This window comes from Syngnathus scovelli, chromosome 4 (genome assembly GCF_024217435.2).
Source record: "Syngnathus scovelli strain Florida chromosome 4, RoL_Ssco_1.2, whole genome shotgun sequence".
In the NCBI taxonomy this organism is placed as follows: Eukaryota; Metazoa; Chordata; class Actinopteri; order Syngnathiformes; family Syngnathidae; genus Syngnathus; species Syngnathus scovelli.
This window is the reverse complement of record NC_090850.1, coordinates 7,480,941-7,504,846: the sequence shown is the minus strand read 5'-3', so window position 1 is coordinate 7,504,846 and position 23,906 is coordinate 7,480,941. Positions and strand designations below refer to the sequence as shown.

The window sequence follows — 23,906 nt, the reverse complement described above, 5'->3', positions numbered from 1 at the left end:
TTAAAGGGAACAGCATCTTTTTTTTTCTTTTGAGGAAAGTGCAACAGTAATAGTTTGGAGCAGGGAATGTCAACCGGTGGTCAACGGCCCTGTAGTAGTCCGTGGCTGTATTGCAGATGGTCCGCGAAATTGGAAATGGAAAATCATTTCAAAATAGGATTGATTTATTATTTAGACTTGATTCATCCATCCATTTTCTATACCACTTGTCCCCACGGGGATCGCGGGTGTACTGGATCCTATCTCAGCAGTCATCGGGCAGTAGGCGGGGAATACCCTGAACCAGCTGTCAGCCAATCGCAGGGCACGCAGAGACGAACAACCATCCGCACTCGCACTCCCACCTTGGTGCAATTTGGAGTGCTCAATCGGCCTACCAAGCATGTTTTGGGGATGTGAGGAAACCAGAGTGCCCGGAGAAAACCCATGCGTGCTCAGGGAGAACACGCAAACGCTACACAGGAAGGGCCGGAGGTGGAATCGAACACGCACCTTCCTAGCTATGAGGCGGACGTGCTAACAACCAGTGTTGAGACGAGTTGCAAGCCGCACCCTCTCTGCCTGGGTGTGTCTCAGCCACACCCAAGGAGGCAGGCTGTTGAGAGCACCAGGTGGGGTTAATTAAGAGGGAGAGTGTTGGAGCTCACGGTAACCTGCCATGATTTAGACAAGGCAGCATTTCCAAAGGGCAGGACTGCAGCGGAAAGCTTGGAAAACGAAACAAAAGAAGGAGCCGGTGAGCCTTTGGACATTTGAATATGGGGCTACAGCTCACATCTGGGTGGCTTTGGAAATTAATATGTAAAATTGATATGGGTTAGGATTGTGCTAAACATTATGGTGAAATCGTGGTAAATTATGTGGTGTATTTTAAAAAAGTAAAAGCTAAAAAAGAAATCGGGAAAAATGTTTGTGTATACTTACCGGGTTGAAAGTTGTTTGGCTAAGTCATCCTGACTTAGTATTTAAAAATTAAGTATTTGATTTTGGGGTATATTGCTTGATTATGGTTTAGAGTTTGACCATCTATTTGTGTTTATTTTAAGGTTTTTCACCTGGGTTGGCCGTGTTGGCTGTTTTTGGCTGTGTTTGGCTGAAGATGAAAATAAACCAAAGACAAGGAAAAAAAAACAGTCATGATCACTGAGTGAAGTCCAGTTCAAATCCTTTTGTCCAAGCGCCTTTCAAGTGGGGAGCTGCAGTTTAACCCCACAAAAGTGTGGGCCACTTGACAACCAGTGTGCCGCCTAGACTTGATTTAATTTCCATCTAATTTTGTGAATCATTTACCCATCCAAATTATGTCAAAGGTAGCTGAGATTCCCAAAATAGACATACAGATGCAAATAAATGACCTCTATATGTCTATCCTCATTCGGTGCAAAATAAAATAATATTCCTTCAAAGCAGTGGTCCCTGAGTTGCTTCTTGGTTATAAAGGGAAATGTGCTTTTGGGAGTTTGCAAACATATTTTTTAAGTTTGTGTTAAACTTATAATCATATTAATATCTAGTATTAGAGTGCACGTGTGGATTGGTGGGGGGCGAGGAATGTGCAGACAAACTGCATGAACTTGTTTTCTTCAAAGTGTTGTGGAATAGGCCCGGATAGGGAGTACCGGAGGAGACCATCTCAAGGTCGGTTAGGAACAAGAACAACAGCACGTCTATGAGACCGGCCTTCGAGGGAAAAACCCAACCGTCTGACCTCACCGACACCTGGACCGGGGAGGAGATGGCCATCGACCAATCATCTCACAATATTTTGCATGCTTTAATATTCATATTGTGTTTCTTTAAAACTGGGCAACCCGGAAGAATGTGTCGTCTTTTGGTGGTCACAAAAACGCACGAGTTTTAGTGTGAGGGACCCGGGACCCAGGCCTGTATTAGTGCGCTTTGTCAGGAATAAATAATTGGTAAATTTGGTCTGATTGATCTACTGGTCTTCTCTTTGACAGAACGAACTCGCAAAATTGTTAGGTGCGCCAGTGTGTGGATTAGGACATAGCAATTTATGTGTTAAGTGTTGATCGCAATTTGGAGTCAGATCAATAGCTAGAATCCGTAACCTAACAGTTATAATGGTGGTCCCTTGGACAAAACTAGTTGTAAACCCCTGGTTTGAAGGATGCAGACAAGTGTAACACCATACATTTCTAACAGTCCAATTAATATGCCATAAAAACACAAATACTGTATTATTTAAATGCTGCCGCTTGTACTAAACTATTTAAGTTTGACATCCACTTGCCAGAAGATGAGCTTCACTGTGTTTGTTTACGAATTGGGCGTGTGGCTACAAAGCGGAGAAATTTACATTTACCTAATAGTTACCCCATAATTATGTAACGCCCTCATTTGTGGTCAAGAATGAGTCTTGCAAGGTGATGATCACAGCGAGTTGAGAGCTGTGTTGTAACGTTATTGAAAGTTATGCTTTATTTATACATTGATGAAGCGGACGTGAGCGATCCTGTGGTATAAAATATCAAATAAATATAAGCCATCAGAGAGGATTGATTGATTGATTGATTGATTGATTGATTGATTGATTGATTGATTGATTGATTGATTATTTTGATTAAACATATAAACCAGCTCAGTGGCCTAGTAGTAGAGTGTCCGCCCTGAGACTGGAAGGTTGTGGGTTCAAACCCCGGCCGGGTCATACCAAAGACTATAAAAATGGGACCCATTGCCTCCCTGCTTGGCACTCAGCATTAAGAGTTGGAATTGGGGGGTTAGATCACCAAATGATTCCCGAGCGCGGCACCGCTGCTGCTCACTGCTCCCCTCTCCCCCAGGGGATGGATCAAAATCACATGGGGATGGGTTAAATGCAGAGGACAAATTTCACCACACCCAGATGTGTGTGTGACGATGATCATTGGGACTTGACTTTAACTTTAAACATTACAAAATAAAGATATTTGCAAGAAAAGAAAGATTATCAGTAAATGTTTCAGTTCAACAGTTTACATGGTCAATGAGAGTAGGAAGAAGTACAGGAACTTATCTAGTCCTACCCCTTGTTTTCTATATATTACTGTCAGTTGTTACGCTATTAGTTATTTATGGAAAAAAATTATCCAGAAATAAAAACAAACAGAAACAAATAAGCGTCACAAAACACACTCTTAATTACAGGTATAAACATAGCTTGTAAATTATTTTAATTATACGTGCTACATAAAGGAAAGCAAAAAAACAAAAGAATGATCAGAATTTAATTGCGATAGACTGGATTATGAGAAGAACAGTTCAAGAGGGAGATAATGGAATTAGATGGAAGCTGATATCAAAACGTGATGATTTGGACTTTGCAGATGATATAGTGTTACTCTCCTCTATAAAACATCATATGCAGATTAAAACAACCCGAATGGGTGCAGAAGCCAAGCGAGTAGGACTCAAGATCAATACACGAAAGACAAAAACAATGAGGATAAATGCAAAAAAACAGGAACGAATCAAGATCAATGAGCAAGATATTGAGGATGTTGACCAGTGCACTTACTTGGGCGCAATAGTATGTGAAGAGGAAGCCGGTATGAAAGATCTGAAGAATAGGCAGTCAAAAGCAAGAGCATTCATCAAACTTAAAAAGACCTGGAGCTCCAATGACATCTCAAGAAGAACTAAGCTAAAGCTTTATAAGACGCTAGTAGTGCCAGTACTGCTGTATGGATGTGAAACGTGGAAAATGAATAAAGGAGACAGCAAGGCAATTGATGTGTTCTACAACCGATGCCTATGAAGAATACTCCACATACATGGGCAAGACCACATCAGCACTAAAGACCAACTAGAGAGAGCCGAAATGGAGTCATTGAGTGAAGAAGTTAGGATGCGTAAATGGAAAATGATTGGACCACAACAACGACTGCAACACAGCCATGACCTGGGCAGCAGAAGGAAAAAGAAGGAAAGGAAGACCGAAGACCACCTGGAGGCGTACTGTCGAGAAAGAAAGGAAAGAAGCAGGATGGAAGTCATGGTCTGAAGCGAGGACTGCAGCAGCTGACCGTGACAGGTGGAAGCGCTCTGTGAAGGCCTTATGTGCCACAAGGCGCGAAGTGAATACATAGAGATGATCAGAATCAGAATCGCCTTTATTTTCACTGTAGACAGTACATGGAAATTTGAGCGCTGCTCCCTTTGGTGCAAAAAGGAAATTAAAATAAAAGAGCATTAGAGCACACAAGATAAAATGTAAAAAGCATATAAAATATAAAATATGTAGAAAAGGCTGTAGTATGTACAGGCAGTAGTATATGCATTGTTGGATTTTGTCCACAATTTAGGGAGCACGCTATCTGCGCCTCACGGCAAAAGCCATTGCCGATCACCTGTTATCCAATTTACTCACTGCGTGCTTGTTTATTTTCTTCAGATTTAGGAAAATGCTAAGACACTGAAGCAGAAATTAGACTTACACAGGTTGGTTGAGTTCAATCACAATTCTTGTTAAGAAAGCTCTGTTTTCAGGAAAGTACAAGTTAAAGTTAAAGTCCCAATGATCGTCACACACACATCTGGGTGTGGTGAAATTTGTCCTCTGCATTTAACCCATCCCCATGTGATTTTGATCCATCCCCTGGGGGAGAGGGGAGCAGTGAGCAGCAGCAGTGCCGCGCTCGGGAATCATTTGGTGATCTAATACAATACAGCGCTGGCCCTTCGTGCGACCATGCTCAAGAGAGAAAGTCTCCATTCAGAAAGCTAACGTTCAAGGTTTTTTGGTCAGCTTATATTCAGTTGCACATTGTGGGCCGAGTTTGATGGGTGATGAGTCTTTGGGGTGGGGCAAGTTCGCAGTAGAGTTTGATTCCATGGGAGTAGGTGCTGGTTCGGTGAGAGCTGGTTCCGTGGGGTTGGGTGCTGATTATGGGCGATTCTTGATTCAAACTTGACTTGACTTGATTCGATGTGTGTGGGGGCTGTTGTTTTCCTTTCCGTCTTTCAGTCTTGACGATCATCTTTGGCCGAGTTCTTGGCTGTCTCCAAGTGACCTTCCTGTAAACATTCTCCTCCATTCTTGCACATACACTGTCGCACCTCATCCATTCATCATTCTTTCAATTTTGTCATTTTGTACGGAATTATGTGAGCTTTTGGCTGTGACATCATCAATTTATTAATGTTCCCTGACTATGCAAAGTTTGTACTCACCACTTACCATGTTTTTGTTTGTTTTTTCTTTTGATACTCCATATACTTGCTTACGTCATCATATTCTTAGTTTAATCATGCTTTCAACCATATCTTTTCTTTGTTAGGCAAAATATTTCCCTCTGTCCAGAACGTTCAGTAGTAATCAAAAACTGGTGTCTAGCATTAGTCAAAACATAAGATACAATCAAGTACTGAACATTTTTAGACGACTTTGGCAGTGTCCGTGATTTAGAAAATCATCAGGCATGCATTAAACAGTTCCTTAAGGGTCATTAAGCTATTCAGGCAATATATCAAACAACATTTGTTATTTCAAAGTGCTCAGATAACATATCAGATCATAAAGTTATAAAAACCTTTGTCATTACCCCATCAATGAATGTCTAGTTATGTCTTCTTTATTGATTTGGTGTGTAGGTATAATTATATGCTAAAAATGTTTCTTTTATTGATTTAATATGTGAATATACTTGTCTGCTTATGTACTTTATTCAATGACGTTTGAGCATATCTGTGTTTGTAGCTAGGCAGGACTTTTTGCATTTCGACCCCATTCCTTCAGCATATATGTACATGTAGTGATATGGGAAACGTGATTATTGCACAGGAAATAAAAAATATTGCACAGTATATTGTAATATTGCAAGTACTTGTGTACTTATAATTGCATCACTTATATAGCAGATTCTCATAAACATGCATATTCACATTACCTTAAACTTTTTTGTAGCACCATATTTTGAGATGTCCTTTTAAACCAATCTTCCACCTAATAAAACTTCCAAACACATGTACCTCTAACCTAGTTCTGCTTTCTGCTTTCTTCGACTGGTTTCACCGATATTTTTTATTTGTAATTAGAAGTAAAAGATAAGTTAAACTTATTTTGAGAATTTCAAAGTCAAAAGTCAGTCAGCATTATTGTCAATTTCTCCACATGCCAAAGACACACAAAGAAACCGAAATTTCGTTCCCCCCTATCCCACGGTGACAAGACATGGCCCACAACAGACAAACAAGTAAACAAGTATAACAACAGCGTGCTGAATAAATAATGAATAAATAACACAATAAATAAATAAATAAATAAATAAATAAATAAATAAATAAATAAATAAGAGGAGCAAAAAAGGAGCAAGTGCGCGTACAGCAGACATTCCAGAAAATAGCGCAACAGTGCCGCACGCTACGCAGAAGGGGGTAGCGAGTTCAGGGTCCTAACAGCCTGGTGAAAGAAGCTGTTGGTGAGTCTGGTGGTGCGGGAGCGCAGGCTCCTGTACCTCTTCCCAGAGGGCAGAAGGTCAAACAAAGAGTGAGCCGGGTGACTCACATCTCTCGCAATCGAGGTTGCCTTGCGGGCGAGATGGGAAGTGTAAATGTCCTTCAGGGAGGGGAGCGAAGCACCAATAATCTTACCAGCCGTAATCACTATGCGCTGCAGGGCCTTCAAGTTCTGTTCAGTGCAGTTACCACCCCAGACAGCGATGCAACTGGTGAGGACGCTCTCAACGGTGCCACGGTAGAATGTAGACAGGACTGCCTGAGGAGCACATGCACGCCTGAGCTTCCGCAGGAAGTACAGGCGGCGCTGAGCTTTCTTTGCCAGTGACGAGGTGTTTGCGGACCAGGAGAAGTCCTCACTGATGTGCACCCCCAGGAACTTGGTGCAGCTCACCCTCTCCACCACAGCACCATCGATGATCAGCGGCAGGTGTTTTGTGTGACCCTTCCGGAAGTCAACAACGATTTCCTTGGTCTTGTTGACGTTCAGCAGGAGGTTGTTGTCCCTGCACCACATGATCAGAAGGTCAACTTCCGACCTGTACCGAGTCTCGTCGCCCTTCGCGATGAGACCCACCAGACTCGTGTCGTCAGCAAACTTCACTATGCGGTTGTCGCTGTAGGTCGCAGTGCAATCATGCGTCAGCAGGGTGAAGAGCAATGGACTGAGCACGCAGCCCTGGGGGGCCCCCGTGCTCAGCGTGATGCTGGCGGAGATTTTGTCGCCAACACGCACCACCTGAGGCCTCTGACAGAGTAAGTCCAGTAGCCAGTTGCAGAGGGAGGTACTGAGGCCCAGCTCGTCGAGTTTGCAGATGAGTCGCTGCAGCACAATGGTGTTGAAGGCAGAGCTGAAGTCCACAAACGGCAACCTCACATAAGAGTCCTTTCTCTCCAGGTGTGTGAGGGCCGAGTGGAGGGCAGAGCAGATGGCATTCTCAGAGGACCGCTTGGCACGGTACGCGAACTGGAAAGGGTCAATGGCGGGGGGAGAACGGATTTGATGTGCTCCATGACAAGCCGCTCAAAGCACTTCATGATGATGGGCGTCAGTGCCACGGGGCGGTAGTCATTGAAGCAGGATGGTGCAGGTTTCTTCGGCACAGGAACGATGGTGGCAGCCTTGAAACACGAGGGGACGATGGCCTGCTGCAGGGAAACGTTAAAGATGTCCGTGAAGACACCCGACAGCTCCCCAGCGCAGTCCTTCAGCGCTCGACCCGGGATGTTGTCAGGGCCCGCCGCCTTACGGGTGTCAATAGCGGCAAGCACCCTCCTCACACCGTCGGCAGAGAGGCGCAGGGGCTGCTCGTGTGTGGGGGGGGGGGGAGTGTTCTTCAGCGGGCAAGTGCTGTTCTGGGCGTCGAAGCGAGCAAAGAAGCGGTTCAGATCGTTCAGCAGACGGACGTCGCCCTCACAGCTCCTCGGCGCGGGCTTGTAGTCCGTGATGGTCTGAATGCCCCGCCAAAGGCTACGTGCGTCCTTGCTGTCCTTGAAGTGGGTGGAGACCTTGCACGAGAACGCCTTCTTCGCTTCTTTGATGCCTCGGGACAGGTCGGCCCTCGCTGTCCTCAAGCCAGCCTCATCCTCCGCTCTGAAAGCCTTGTCCCTGGCCCTCAACAGTCTGAGGACAGCCCCTGTCAGCCACGGCTTCCAGTTCGCTCGAGTGACGACGGATTTCGAGCAAGTCACATCATCGATGCACTTCGTGATGTAAGAGGTAACAGAGTCAGTATACTCCTCTATGTCCGTCCGATCGTTGTAGGTGGCTGCCTGCTTAAACAAGTCCCAGTCAGTGGTGTCAAAGCAGTCACGAAGTGCATCGGAGGCACCCTCAGGCACATTTTGCACTATAGGGGCCTTTTGGCAGTTTATTTGAGGTTAAATATATACTCTGGCAGTGAAAATACATTATATGTAAGTGTGGTGATGATAATGGTTCATTTTTTCACCCCTCTATATACAGTATACCAACAAATAATCAGACGGGCATATGACGATGACAGAATGATGACGTAAGAGGTTTGCTTGGGACAAAGCAGTAGGAATTTACGATGTATTTCAAGTCAAACGTAACTTTATTTTTACGACAAATATGAAGATAAATATAAAATTTGACTACAACTGAAAAAAGTGCATTTAAAGTATAGTCGCCCATTCCCAACCCTCCTCCAAAAAGTACAGCCGAATGACAACCATCAGCAGTTACGTCATCGTAAAGGTGGCTTCCGGTTGGCTGACAGTGAGGGGGTGGTGCTTGTTTGTTGTTTTGCTGAAGTGTTGACTTTAAATAGACGGCCGAGGACCTGCTTTACCTCTATTTCCATTTTAAACAATACAAACCAGGAACGACACTTTCCTCCCACATCTAACCTCGAGTTTTCTTTACAATCATCTCTAAAGAACAGAGAGCGCCCCAAAACGGCAACCATGAAATGGATGTTCAAAGAGGATCATTCTCTGGGTAAGGGAGGAGGGAGGTGTCGTTAATATGACAAAGGCACGGGAAATGTTTTAAAATTTCGATTCAGCTGAACCATTGAAGAAGAAATTCCATGATGTGTTCAAGTAAATGTTATTTCCGATCACTTATTTCATAACCTTGTTTTATAAAGGACGGGGAGCTTGGCCTGCCCTCAAATGGCTCGAAAATCTTGGGAGGCTTAAGCTAACCCCTTCAACAGGACATACTCTAAATACTGCTGTCACAAAAATATATGTGTATACATTTCTCCAATGGATAATAATGTTGTGATCTAGTATTTCCGAGGAAAGCGTCGTGCCTTTGTTAATACGCACACGACGATTTTAGTCAACTGGACTTGTTGGCAAAATGGTGGTGAAACGAAGAGACGCGAGACTGTCAAGTCTTCGATTTTGCACGGTTAACAAATGCTTGATTTGCCTTTGAGTTCGTTAAAACAGCCTTGTGCATCCGCAAGAAATTGGAGCGCAGCGTTGTTAGCAGGGAGGAGACCGTTGTTTCGGCAGATCCTCAAGAGGCCGGGGGGGGGGGGGGTTAGACATTTGCATAACAACTTCTCTGATCAAAATAATGTTAATAGTTTCGCTGACACTGTTAAATGAAATGATTATTGCCTCTAATCGCTGGCCAAAAAACGGGGAAGACACTCGATTATTTCATCAGGAAGCTCAACTGTATAATAACGGGAAGACTTCCATTTACAGCCTTACGTCAATCAGAACAAGAATGATTTATTCAGAGTATAGTCTGGTTGTTAATAATTCATAAATTAAAAAGTTGCTATTTTAAAGTATGCTGTAACAAGACTACATTACCCTTATCTTGCGTGATAAAATGCTGTCGTAAAAACAGTACACTACTTTTTTGTATACATCTGCTGCTGTAAGTTTCCAAAAGATATTTAATTATGAGTTTTCCCCCATTTTATTACAAATATTTCAATACAAAGCAAGATGTGTTAATAAATCTACAAGTCTGTTGAATCAGTGCATCTCTCCAACTACGCTACACACAAAAATAAGTACTTTGTGAGTCAGCTTTAATTCTACAAATGAATAACACATATTTTACTTGATATCCTGCAGAACATCGGTGCATAGAATCTGCCAAAATCCGCAACAAGTACCCTGACAGGGTCCCAGTAAGTAAAACATTTTCTCAATTACTTTTCTTAATGGGCCTTTTTTTGTAAGCCTGACTGTTGGCCAACTGTGCACTTTGTGTGGTAGGTAATTGTGGAGAAAGTGTCTGGGTCCCAGATAGTGGACATTGACAAGAGGAAGTACCTGGTCCCTTCTGACATCACAGTGGCTCAGTTCATGTGGATCATCAGGAAACGCATCCAGCTGCCCTCAGAGAAGGCCATCTTCCTGTTTGTGGACAAGACAGTCCCCCAGTCCAGGTCAGAGTGACAATATTTGACTGATATACTAGCTTGTCCTCAACAAGTAGTGCATGATACTTGACCAAAACTGATCACTTATCGAGATATAAATTGTTGTGTGAATGGGATTTACTGCTACCCAGATAGCAAAATATAACTGGGCTTGATATGCTATATAGATCTGGTTTGAAAAACAAAGTCACCTGTTAAGGCCTATTGAAAGCTACTAGTTTTTAATTGAAAAAAACAGCAAATTAGCCTTTTTGTGTAGATTTTTAAAATTAACATCACCTTGTTATCTATCATGTGCCATAGAGTCCATCCTTGGTATAGAGATCACTGAATGCTATCCAATTCTAGCTGTTGCAATGTCCTTGCTTACCGTTAGATGTCACTAACTTCACACTGTTTCAGGAAGGTCTATTTTAGTATTATCATTTAGCTCGCCATCAAAAGAATGCCACAGCTTTTCTAATGTTATGAATGTGAACTAACATTAAATAAAATGCTAAACTAGGTAATGATAACAGACAAAATTACATTTGCTCTCAGAATCTGTTAGGGCATTGACGTTAATACTCACTGGTTCATGTCCTTTACATATCATTAAAATCATCAATATGTATCATTCTGTTAGTTTGAGATATTTCGTTCTTTTTGGTTAAATCCACTAACCCTGACATTTAGTTGCTATTGCTAAACCTAACAAATGGGCATCGTTCGTAGCAGAGGAGCTGACAGTATTGAATGGGTGTCTATTTCATATTTCAGCATCACAATGGGACAGCTGTATGAAAAGGAGAAAGACGAAGATGGCTTTTTATACGTGGCTTACAGCGGCGAAAACACATTTGGCTTGTAAAAGAATAAGCCATGATAGTAAGATGACCTTACCTGCTGACATCTAATCATAGCCCTCATTTGGCCCCTGGAGAAAGCCTCGGGAAAACCCTTTGAAAACACCACAGAAAGATGGACTACCTGCTCACCAGCTTGGATAACAAAACAAGTGTGCCAGTGTCTTTTTATTTTATTTTATTTTTTTGGGCCCATGTTACACCTGTCCATAATGATTCAAATATTTAGTTGTCTATTGTGTGGTAGCGTTTGTCTGTTTGTTTTCTTATCTCTTGTGATTTGAAGTTTTTCCAAACTCCTTGTGTGTGAATGACTTTAGTTTTGCTTTTGTCTTTGAAGACAATATTTATGAAATTGGAATATTTTAATTTAATTATGTGGCGGTAAGGTAGCTGGATGACCTAACCAATAAAAACGCTAAATAAACACTGTCACGTCATCATTTTGAAACCAAATGCATGACTCGGCACAACAAAAGAAGTTTAAAGTCTTTAAATAACAAATGAGTAATATGTGGGAGAATCCTTTTAATGGTTTTTACTTTTTAGATCATGCCATTTTATTTGCCGTTGCTTTGCCATTTTGTGGATTATCTCATAATTTACTTCGACCGTGCACTGATTTGCTAGCTAACATTCATTCAGACAGATCAATTGTCACAGACAGCTGACACCATTTTGCATACTGCAATCGATGGCTCGTTGGTACAAAAGGGAAATCAATTCAAAAGTTCTGTTTATGTCCTATGCTAGCTCACTAAATATTGTGCATGTAGGATATGAATTAAGCAGCAAAATGCACCCGTTTTTATCCATCTCACGGTGGGACAGCCATTTTGCCACTTGCTGCCAACTGCCGCCCGGAAATGTCGTCCTCTGGCGGACGCGCCGTTGTAAATGAATGGGCTTTCACACTGCATTTTCAATGAGAGTGAAGTGTGCAATTTAGGCTGCGGTGCTGTGCACGGCCGTTGACACCCCCCCCGACCCAACTTCCACATTCTATAAAGACGGTTGACAGGGAGAAAATGTCTTGATGCAAGGTCCGGAAGATCATTTGTTTGTGTGTCATGAAACCAATCTTTCAAATTGCATCATCGCAGCATGACGGATATGAAAGTGCAATTATTAAAGGGGGGAATGCCGTTTTCCTGAACTGAAAAGTGAGATGATACTTATGTCTCCAGAGGAAGATAGATGACAACCACTACTAACAGAGTTGCCATTTTATTTGCCTTTGCCATCTCATTGGCGACCAATCCAGGGTGTATTCCGCCTCTCGCCCAAATGTCAGCTGACGTATGCTCCAGTTTCCCACAACCTTTATGAGGACAAACGGCAGGCCAAAGGGAATGACTAGACTAATTGAATAGAATCGACTTATGAATCTGTCACAGTCGTTTTCGCTTCCCCATTTCATTTCCCTTCTCTGGTCTGCAGACTTCTCATAAACATTCTCTACTTGGTAATTGATACAACTTCTTGAATTTCAAATTCTGGGAAAGAGCTGAGGGACATTCAACATTTGAATATTTTCAGTTTCTTAATTTTTCATTCCAAAGGGTAACATTACAGTCTCATACATCAATCATGTTGTTTAACGAAAAAATAGACCATTCCAAATTGTCCAAAGGTGCGATTGGGAGTGTGAATGTTTATTTGTGTATGTGTGCCCAACGATTAGCTGGTGACCAGTGTGTACCAAACCAACTGCCCATAGACTGCTGGGGTAAGCTCCGGCAGGAGCCTCGTGATTAGAAGTAGTACAAAAGATGAATGAATGAACGAACGAACGAACGAACGAATGAATGAAGCAATGAATGAATGAAGCAATGAAGTTATGAAGCAATGAATGAATGATGCAATGAATGAAGCAATGAATGAATGAAGCAATGAAGGAAGCAATGAAGGAAGCAATGAAGAATGAATGACCATCATCATAATAGAGGTTTACTCATACCCCAGAATGTGTTCATTATGAAAGGGTAACACTGCAACCTCTGAATGAATGAATGAATGAATGAATGAATGAATGAATGAATGAATGAATGCATGAATGAATGAATGAATGAAGCAATGAATGAAGCAATGAAGCAATGAAGCAATGAATGAAGCAACGAATGACGCAATGAATGAAGCAATGAATGAATGAATGAATGATTATCATCATCATAATAGAGGGTTCCCATACCCCAAAATTTGTTCATTAAGAAAATGTAACACCACAACTGAATGAGTGAATAAACGAATGAAGCAAATGAATGAAGCAAAGAATGAATGAATGGATGAACCAAAGAATGAATGAAGCAATGAATAGAGGGTTTTTCATACCCCAGAATGTGTTCATTCAGAAAACCTATGAATGAATGAATGAATGAATGGATTAATTAATTATTTAATTAATTAATTAGATGAATGAATGAATCAGATGAATGAATGAATCAGATGAATGAATGAATGAATGAATGAATGAATGAATGAATGAATGAATGAATGAATGAATGAATGAAGCAATTAAGCAATGAAGCAATTAAGCAATGAAGCAATTAAGCAATTAAGCAATGAATGAAGCAATGAATGAAGTAATGAATGAATGAATGATCATCATAATTTTTACTTAGAACGTGTTCATTAAGAATGTGTTCATTATGAAAATGTAACACCGCAACCTCTGAATGAATGAATGAATGCTCGTCGTCATCATCATCATAGAGGGTTTCTCATACCCCAGAATGTGTTCATTCAGAAAACCTCCGAATGAATGAATGAATGAATCAATCAATCAATCAATCAATCAATCAATCAATCAATCAATCAATCAATCAATCAATGATAATCATCATAATAAAGGGTTTCTCATACCCCAGAATGAGTTCATTAAGGAAATGTAAGGAAATGCCGCTCATAAATCTGTAATTATAGTATTTACTGTTATGCACTATTCAGAGGAGATGATAAAAAGAGCAATGTGGTAGCAAAAATAAGTTTTTATCATTTGAATAATAACTTCAAATACAAGGTTGATGTGAAATCAAAATTTATAATGCTGTTTTTTGTAGAGACTTCTTCCTAATGAATGAGATCCCCTTAATTGTGAGACATTTTTGTCAAAATTATTTGAAATTCCTCCTGATTTTATGACTTGCAACTTATGCGATCCATACAAGTAGTGATTACTAAACCTATTATATTTAAAAAAGTACATTGATGTGGTAGAACATTTATTTTTTGCAAATAAATTGAAATTGATTTGAAATCGATTTTCAAAACGATTGAACATTGAAAAATCAAACTTTTTTATACGCTGTCTTGTTTAAGCATTAAAGTGGAAGATAGTTAAGAACATTGTAAAATACAAAACATGGAGAAAAAGGGTGTTAGATCACACACAATGGTCATTGGCCATACTTCTCACAACTGACAATAATTCTGGTTACGTTTTTGTTTGCCAAATACGGACTTTTTTTTAATTCTCTGAAATGCTCTGAGTAGAATTGTGTTCTTTTCTCAGTAGCTCAAAGCAGAAGGAAAAGAGTAGTGTGGGGCGATAGAAACCGCAGCTGCTTTCTTAAAAGGACACTGTAAAAAAGAGCAGCAATACCAGCTGCATAAAAAGAAAAGCCAGCACAGGTCACCCACACCAGAACATCCTGAAGATCAGAGGCACAGATATCACTATGAAGACGCTTGGCCCTTTCATACTCCTCACGCTGTTCTGTATTGCCACAGGTTAGTTGCACTTCTGTTCTCAACAAAACTAATTTAGTTGTGATTGAAATTATTTCAAGTGTTCATTTGTTTGCAGGCATGGTCAGCCAGCCGTTCATGTTTAAGGATGGGTGTTGTTCAAAGAGTTTACGCATGCTAATCCCAAAACAAAGAGTGAAACACGTGGCGACGACGCCAGATGGTTGCCACCGTAAAGCGATTGTGTAAGTATCAGACATTTTTGGAAAGTGGGTTGTTCAATTCCACGTTGTCTATATGAACATATTGAAAAAATGGAAAGTATAGTTACACCATATCGACATTGGCCTCATTTCGATATTTTGAGGAAACAAGAAAAAAAAATTTTTTAGAACACACAATGGGTTTATTGGGTCCTTTTGCTTACTTGTTCAACCACCTGACTGAATTTTTTGATCAATTCAAATTTCAATGTGTGTTCTAGGAATGGATCCTAAAAATTGTTGGTATCGAGAGAATAAACAAAAATCTTTTACAAGTACAATAATTCATGATTCACGATTGGCAAAATATTCAAAACATTGTGTTTGATGATATACATAACTAGCAAGATTACAAGATTACATTTCACAATTGCATGTGGAGTATATAAAGATGCTTGCATGAAATAATGAGCCTATTTGGTGTTCCAGAGTCACAACGGTGTGTGACAAAAGATTTTGCATCGAAGGCGAATGGGATTGGGCAAAAGAACTGCTGAGACACTTTGAGATAGTTTCTGCCAACAAGACATCTGTACCTGCCCCTTTCAATCAGACCATCTGTGAAAATTATATTCAACTGACATGAGGAGAAAGTTCCTTTATCTATTTTACTATAGATTTGTACCTTTTACATTTGTCTTCTTTTGTTTAGATAGCTTTTTTGTTTGATAGTGATACCACAAATGTATGTGATATTGAAAAAAGATTTATCCATCCATCCATCCATCCATCCATCCATCCATCCATCCATCCATCCATCCATCCATCCATCCATCCATCCATCCATCCATCCATCCATTTTCTGAACCGTTCGCTTCTTGAATGTATTTTTATTCATTTCAATTTTGAAGTCCCTATGTTGCAAATGACATGTTTATACAATATATTGTATGTTAATAGCTTTCTTTTGTAGTTACAATTTTAATTACGATAAGTCAATAAATCAACTTGACTTCCACATTCCAAAATCGTGTAATATTGTCTGGTTAATGGTTAATATTGTCTTATCCTCCGTAAAACACACAATGCACAGCCTTAGTGAAAATATTGTTCAGCAATACGTGTTGATGTGCAGGAGAGCCGCACAGTTTTCAAAGTGAACCTGTAAGTTTTTATGTGTGGCATTGTAGATTTTGGCATGACACGTCTGTAAAATGTGAAACTATAACGAAAATCGATGACACTCGGGGTGGATTGACACATGAGACAGTCTACAGTAAAACTCAATAAAGTGTAGGGAAAGCTTCACATCTACCTATACAAATATTATTTTATTGGCAACGCGTTTTCCTCACTAAACGACATAAGCTTCTGGAGTAGTGAATGCCTGTATGGAGATTGGAGAAGAAAACGCCAAATCCATAAAATCGGTAATAATGGGGCAATCCTTCTCTAGATCCTTATCATTCCTGTTTTTTTTTTTTTTTGTGCTTGCACCCGTCTAGTTTAAGTGCTCGCTGAGGCAGCAGCTGGAGTTGTATCTTAAAATCTTGGGCATTATTCAAATCTCCAGGAACTCGTTTTTTAAACAGTAGCTCACACGACTGTGCAAGTAGCCACAAGGTGGCGCAAATGCCCGCAATCTCTTGAAATGTCTCGCATGCAGGTCAACTTGCCGGGGAAATTGCACTTACTTGTATTTAACAGCGGCTCGGTGGAGCACTGGGTAGCACGTCCGCCTCACAGTTAGGAGGGTGCGGGTTCGATTCCACCTCCGACCCTCCCTGTGTAGAGTTTGCATGTTCTCCCCGGGCCCGCGTGGGTTTTCTCCGGGCACTCCGGTTTCCTCCCACATTCCAAAAACATGCTTGGTAGGCCGATTGAAGACTCCAAATTGTCCCCAGGTGTGAGTGTTTGGTTGGTTGTCTGTCTCTGTGTGCCCTGCGATTGGCTGGCAACCAGTTCAGAATGTCCCCCGCCTACTGCCCGATGACGGCTGGGATAGACTCCAGCACGCCCGCGAACCCCGTGGGGACTAAGCGGTTCAGAAAATTGATGGATGGATGCATTTAACAGTGTTTAAGACTGTAAAAAAAAAAAAAAGAAAAGAGTTTGATTGATTGATTGATTGATTGATTGATTGATTGATTGATTGATTGATTGATTGATTGATTGATTGATTGCAGTTTTTGGATATTAGGTATAGTTTTCATACATTACACGTTAAGATGAGACCTGGCTCAGTTACAGTACAGGCACCTTTACGAATCACCATCAATTTGTGTTGTCTAGAGTAATACTTATCAATGGTTGTGACAAAGTACGCCATTCAAGGCTGGGAGCGGCAGTGCTGCGCCAATGGAATACAGTGATCCCTCGCTACTTCGCGTTTCGTTTATTGCGGCTTCACTACATCGCGGATTTTTTTTCCAAATGAAAAAACAATTTAAAAGTCAAAATAAAACTTCTAAATTGAGGAAACACGTACCTAACCTTTAGGACAATGTAGTATTGCTCCAAATGTTCGTTTACATTCCTTTAGAAGTCCGTTTTCGTGTGTTAGCACGATCGCAAATTAGCATATTTCCGCTAACTCGTTAGCCTGTCCAGTACTTCTTGTTGGTGACCGTACTTCACGGATTTCACTTATCGCGGGTGGGTTTTGGAACCAATTATCCGCGATAAACGAGGGATTACTGTACATTGAAAAATATCTGGAACAAAATAAGGACCTGTCTGTCCGTAGGGTATTAATAATAATACTTGTTTTTAACAGAGCAGCAGGTCGGTGCCGAAGAGGTGGGAGAGGAAAGGAACAAAATGATTGCTGGAGTTTTTTTCATTGTTGTTTGAGTAAGAAAGGCTGCCAGACTTTGAATGAAATCTTTGAAACAGTCCATCTGCCTCGAAACACTCAACAAATGTTGTTTTGATGACAATTACTGAGGGAAGAAAAATACATAAAGGGTGAAAGTATTTTTTAATGTTCATGAGAAAAAACATTATATAATGTTTTTCTTCAGGTCATCAGGTGCAAATGAAATACATGCAAATGTTTTTGAATAGGGGGGAATCATTAACTCAAGGTTGACAAATATACAGTCAATTCATCATGATCACACAGTAAAATGCCGAGCAAGGCAGGGCATTAAAATCCAGAACCCCGGGCTGGGTGAAGCCACATGCATGTTGACATGGTGACCTCCAGTCAAGTCATCAAAATTCACTTGCACTCTTTCTGGATGGATTTTTTTTTTTTTTTACTGCACTTTTGCAATTTACCAATTGGGATTTCTACACAGGTCGGTTAGCCCGCCTGACTCACAGTTCGGAGGATGCGGGTTTGATTCCACCTCCGGCCCTTCCTGTTTGGAGTTTGCATGATCTCCCCTGCCTGCGTGGGTTTCCTTCCACATCTCAAAAACATACGTACATGGTAGGCTAATAGGGCCCTCCAAATTGCCTGTAGGTGTGAGTGCGAGTGCGGATAGTTGTTTGTCTCTGTATGCCCTGCGATTGGCTGGCAACCAGTTCAGGGTGTCCCCCGCCCACTGCTCGCCCGCGACCCATGTGGGAACAAGCGGTACAGAAAACGGATGGATGGATGGATGGATGGATGGATGGATGGATGGATGGATGGATGGATGGATGGATGGATGGATGGATGGATGGATGGATGGTGTTGGATTTTGTCCACAATTTAGGGAGCGCGTTATCTGCGCCTCACGGCAAAAGCCATTGCCAATCACCTGTTATCCAATTTACTCACTGCGTGCTCGTTTGATTTCTTCAGATTTAGGAAAATGCTAAGACACTGAAGCACAACTTACACAGGTTGGTTGAATTCAATCACAATTCTTGTTCAGACAGCTCTGTTTTCAGGAAAGTACAATACAGCGCTGGGCCCTTCAAGAGCGGAAAGTCTCCATTCAGAAAAGGCAACGTTCAAGGTTCTTTGGTTAGCTTATATCAGCTGCACATGCCAGTGTGGGCCGAGTTTGATGGGTGATGAGTCTTTGGGGTGGGGCAAGTTCGCCATGGGAGTGGGTGCTGGTTATGGGCGATTCGGTGTGTGTGGGGGCTGTTGTCTTCCATCCCGTCTTTCAGCCTTGGCGATCATCTTTGGCCGAGTCCTTGTCTGGCTCCCTCTGGCACCTGCTGGTTTTATCTCCACGTAACCTTCCTGTGAACATTCTTCTCCAATCTTGGACATACACTGTCGTACCTCATTCTTTCTTTGTTAGGCAAAATATTTCCCTCTGTGCAGAGCCTTCAGTAGTAATCAAAAACTGGCGTCTAGCATTAGTCAAAACATAAGATACAATCAAGTACTGAACGGTCAAGACGACTCTGGCCGTGTCCATGATTTAGAGAAAAACATCAGGCATGCACTACACAGTTCCTTAAGGGTCATTAAGCTATTTAGGCCATATATCAAAAGACATTTGTTATTTCAAAGTGCTCAGAAATATCTATCAGATCATAAAGTTTATGAAAACCTTCCTCATTACCACTTATCAAAAATGTCTAGTTATGTCTTATTTATTGATTTAGTGTGTAGGTATAATTATATGCTTAAAATGTTTCTTTTACTGATTTAATATGTGAATGTACTTGCCTGCTTATGTACTTTATTCAATGAGGTTTGAGCACATCTGTGTTTGTAGTTAGGCAGGACTTTTTGTATTTTGACCCCATTCCTTCAATGGATGGATGGATGGATGGATGGATGGATGGATGGATGGATGGATGGATGGCTGGTTGGATGGGATTCCTACACATTTTCTATTTCTTATCCAAGTGCCACCAATGTAGTAGGTTTCCTGTGATTCACAGCATCGATCCTTAAGGGTACCTTGGGAGAGTTGAACACATGAAAATGCATGTGCAGCAATCCCATTACATACAGGCCAATGTTACAGAGCAGTAGTTTGCTATACACATACATGTCTGGAAGGTAATGGACACCAATTTGAGCATTTCAAAAATATGTATATATATATATATATATATATATATATTTAGATGCAAGTTTCCCAAAAAAGTGGAAGCTTTAACGACCCACACAGAAAAAGTAAACACGGCTGCAGTGAAGGTCTGGCAAAGCGGCTCAAGGGGTGACACTCAGAATTTTTGTTTTCTTTGTGCTCTAGACTTAATACAGTCATTGGCTGCATTTAACTTTATCCAGGTATGGGGCAATATAAAATAATAGTCTTATTTATTTATTGTCATTTTTTTGCTTTAGATAATCACAATTGTGTTTGTGACTCTCAGGTTCTTCCACATCAAAACACATCCACATACATTGGATTAAAATGTCTACTGAATGGTTACAAATATTACAAACGCTAAGTCCTAAATGGGTCACTAATAGATAAAGAGATGTATGATGTCCAAACTTTGGTTAGTGTCTATAACCTTGCAAATACATAGTGCCAAATATCAAAGTGACATGACTAGATCCAGGTAGGCACATAATAAATGTTCCCGGAAGCAATAGGCAGTTACAAGCTGTCACAAGAGACACACGGTAAGCTGACAAAAGGATAAATTATAACAGAACTGAACAGCAAAAGGCGTACAGTTTATTTCAGTCATATCTTGATACGTGACACTGGGTACTTGCTGATCTACAACTGTGATGTTCTCCAGTTGTACTTGTTCTGATTGGTTCAAAATGTGGCAGAAAGAAGAAACAATTGTCCAAACATCTGTCTTGCTAAGAGAATGTTTTTTCTCAATGCATTTCCGAGATTACTGTTTCGTTAGAAAGCTGTACTTGGAAGAGACGAATGATCATCTCTGTCTGTTATCAGCTCCAAATTGTGAAATAATGTCAAGTCGACCTTGGTGCATCTCTCTTCTGACTCTGCTGCTATTTCCTCGCCTCTCTCCTCCTTCCAGAGCCTCTCGTACTCCTGCTTTAGCTCCTGATAGGAGCGGGAGAAGGTGTGGAAGATGGAAGTGGCAGGGAAGGCCATGATGAGGATTCCACTCAGGATACTAGTCAATGCCACCATCTGACCAGGGATGCTGCGGGGGACCATGTCTCCATAACCAACAGTTGTCATAGAGATGATTGCCCACCAGTAAGTGGCCGGGATGCTGCTGAAGCTGTGCTGCGGATGGGTGGTGGCGTACGGCGCCAGTTCGCTCTCTGCGAGGTGGACCAAAGGTGAGAAGAGAGTAACGGCCACGCAGACAAATAGCAGGAGTAGGCCAAACTCCCTCATGCTGCGCTGCATGGTCAGCCCCAGCGTTTGCAAGCCCAGGGAGTGACGAGCTAGCCGCATAACGTACAGGATGCGCAGTGCGCGCAGCAAGCGCAGAATGAGACTCAGTTTGTCCAGGTAGCCCCTACCAGCACCCATGACCACTTCCTCCTCTGACTCATCTCTGACATCCACCACCAGCGACACGTAGTACGGCAGGATGGCGATGGCGTCGATGATGTTGAGGGGCCCACGAGCAAAGGCCAGCTTACTCTGGGCGTTGATAAATCGCAGCACAAATTCAAACGTGAACCAGGCAACACAGATGGACTCCACCACAAACATGCTGTGACACTTCTGGGAACACTCGCCCTGCAAGACACAGTTTGGAAATCACACTCAAAACGGGGGTTCCACCAAATGCATGAACATAAAAGTGTAAAAATGTCACTGCAGTTGCTATGTTACATACGCACCCTGGTCTCTTCATCTCTGAGGTCTGGCATGGTGCTGATACACAGGCTGACCACGGTGACCAGCACCATCATGACAGAGAGGCAAGCAAAAATCTTTCCTGCCAATCCTGAGTGAGGGTTTTCCACCACTTCCCGCAGCATCCAGATCAGCTTGCAGTGACCTCTCTCCACCTCTGCTATGTTTTTCTTCAGCATCATCCTCTTCTGTCTCCATTCCTCTTCTTTGCGCTCTCGCTCGGCCACCTCCTCCACACGGGTTATCATGCGACGACGGCAGCACCGCTCCATGTGACCTGGGTCAACGCCCCAGTAGTCAAGCTCGTCATGCAGCGATACGGCACACAATTCCCTGAGCAGACGCAATTTGCCTGCTGCGAGGAAGTTTAGGATGACCCTGAAAGCTGTGGGGTTACGGTCAAAGAAGTATTCCTTGCATGTCTCGTCATAATCATCGCAGAGGTGCGCAATCTCCTCAGGGGTGGTGCAGAAGCGCAGGCGTCCCAGGCGACTCTGGGGGAATTGCTCCAGTGTGCTCCAGGGGAAGGTATAGCGATTGCCTCCAACATTGACAAGGACTTGAAGGGTGTGATCGACCACATGCGAGGCCTTCGGCTCACGTAGAAGCTGGGCCCGCTGGAAGTACACCCCCTTGATTGTCTCTGTTTCAGGGATCTCTGTAAAGAATCGGTCAAGGCTACTGTCGTCACTGCTAATTGAGTAGGTGCTAAAGTCGTGGTTGGCATTGCTGATAATAGGCATTCTGTCTTCACTGTATGAGGAAGGACTGTAGGAGTGGCTGAGTGGATACTTTGGTGAGCAACCACAAAGAAACCAAAAGCTGAAATGATAAAATAAAAAACACAATTTATAGTGCAAGTTCTTGGTCGTTTTTCCCTTCGTGCCTTTTATTGACTTGTGATTAGTCTAGGCACGTTTCAAAACTGTTTTTTCTTTGCTTACTTTTTAATGTACATATTTCAAGTTTAACAGACACACTCTAGCCTGCAAAAACTAATACTGAAGCATGCATGGTGACACCTACTGCTCATGACCATTGTCATATTTTCAATACTTGCTGCTCATAATTTGAGCTATGGGAGCAATGTGTCTCCACTAGTCACAGTAAATGTACACTGTAAATATCCACTGAAATGCAAATTTTCATTGCCATGCGAGGACAAAACACATCCATGTAATATAAATACAAAATAAAAATGATGTGTGTGTCGGTAGATAAAGGAGTAAATTATATTTACTCACCTTAGAGGGCGTATGTGGTCTGTTGGAGCTCAGTTACATTTCTGTTTAGTGTCCAGCACATTTCCCAAGCTGTTGCGCAAACAAACACGCATCTCGCCCACGAAGACCGATTTTTTGGGGGGCGTATTTGTGTCCATTTAGCTTACAGTTTGTTAGAAATCCTACCGCTGTATTGATAATCACCGAATGTTTCTAAATGGTCTCTGAAGTTTCCATGGTAGACGCTCCAAAAACTGCACTACGCCAGCTTATGTGTAAAGCCAACATCAAGCTGTTGTGCCCGGCTCGTGCTCGCGTATCCACTGTTCGTCTGTGCTTCCAAGGAGGGACGAAATACGATTATGTGCCCTCCTCAAACCTGCTGCTGTATTTTCATCTGTGCTTGACAGCAGGACCATCCTCCCTCCTTTTTTCCTCCTCCCCTCTTCTATCTCAACCTTCGCCAGCACCAGCTCACTTTTCATGCACAGTGAGTACAAGGGGATAAAAAAGACTGGAGATGGAAGTTTGTTTCTCGAAAATTACTCGTCTTTGTTTTTTTGCAGATGTTGCAATGGTAAGTACATGTTGCATCATTGGAAGACAGTTTTTGCCCCACCCCCCGCTTCCACAACAAATTCAATTATTCAAAATATAACAAAATGCAGTCACTTGATATGTAAATTAAGTTGTCTTGAGACATTAGTTTCATGGATTCTTGATCAAATAGAGCACCCCTAAAGTAGCTTTTCTCTCTTGTCCTCCCTTTTGAGGACCAATGCGTCACAAATTAAATACGTTTTAAACATATATGTTGATTTGTCTTCCTTGAAATTGTTTTATACTTTTGGTTTTGTCATAGACATACTTGAAATAGTAATTAGGCTGAAGTTATGTTTCA

At 41.8% G+C, this 23,906-nt stretch overlaps 3 protein-coding genes and 1 long non-coding RNA gene across 4 annotated transcripts in view; 2 read left to right on the top strand and 2 right to left on the bottom strand.

The window, feature by feature from the left end:
• LOC125967100 (uncharacterized) overlaps window positions 1-7,476 on the bottom strand; it is a 187,328-nt gene extending 179,852 nt beyond the window's left edge. Inside the window, exon 1 of the mRNA XM_049717838.1 lies at window positions 5,222-7,476. Coding sequence (XP_049573795.1) covers window positions 6,365-6,976 — 612 coding nt within the window. The 5' untranslated portion in view covers window positions 6,977-7,476 and the 3' untranslated portion in view covers window positions 5,222-6,364. The remainder of the gene's footprint in view (window positions 1-5,221) is intronic.
• Window positions 310-1,938, top strand: LOC137840270 (uncharacterized). Its single transcript, XR_011086803.1, has 2 exons — window positions 310-736; window positions 1,047-1,938. It is a non-coding gene; the product is annotated as an uncharacterized lncRNA (long non-coding RNA).
• Window positions 7,477-8,728: 1,252 nt separating the features above from the next.
• On the top strand, window positions 8,729-11,612 carry gabarapl2 (GABA(A) receptor-associated protein like 2). The gene is made up of 4 exons (XM_049717844.2): window positions 8,729-8,923; window positions 10,030-10,085; window positions 10,174-10,346; window positions 11,100-11,612. The coding sequence occupies exons 1-4, from the start codon at window positions 8,890-8,892 to the stop codon at window positions 11,188-11,190; spliced, it is 354 nt and encodes a 117-aa protein (XP_049573801.1). The 5' UTR covers window positions 8,729-8,889; the 3' UTR covers window positions 11,191-11,612.
• A 6,424-nt stretch (window positions 11,613-18,036) lies between these two features.
• Window positions 18,037-23,577, bottom strand: kcng4b (potassium voltage-gated channel, subfamily G, member 4b). The gene is made up of 3 exons (XM_049717802.2): window positions 23,027-23,577; window positions 21,767-22,604; window positions 18,037-21,662 (listed from the first exon to the last, which is right to left on the bottom strand). The coding sequence occupies exons 2-3, from the start codon at window positions 22,523-22,525 to the stop codon at window positions 20,844-20,846; spliced, it is 1,578 nt and encodes a 525-aa protein (XP_049573759.1). The 5' UTR covers window positions 22,526-22,604; window positions 23,027-23,577; the 3' UTR covers window positions 18,037-20,843.
• Between the last annotated feature and the right edge of the window lie 329 nt (window positions 23,578-23,906).

Coding starts and splice junctions, on each gene's coding strand:
- gabarapl2 (XM_049717844.2), top strand. CDS start 8,890: ATGAAATGGATGTTCAAAGAGGATCATTCTCTGG. Junction 10,086..10,173: donor AGTACCCTGACAGGGTCCCA/GTAAGTAAAACA, acceptor TTTGTGTGGTAG/GTAATTGTGGAGAAAGTGTC. Junction 10,347..11,099: donor AAGACAGTCCCCCAGTCCAG/GTCAGAGTGACA, acceptor TTCATATTTCAG/CATCACAATGGGACAGCTGT.
- kcng4b (XM_049717802.2), bottom strand. CDS start 22,525: ATGCCTATTATCAGCAATGCCAACCACGACTTTAGCACCTACTCAATT. Junction 21,663..21,766: donor TCAGAGATGAAGAGACCAGG/GTGCGTATGTAA, acceptor TGTGTCTTGCAG/GGCGAGTGTTCCCAGAAGTG.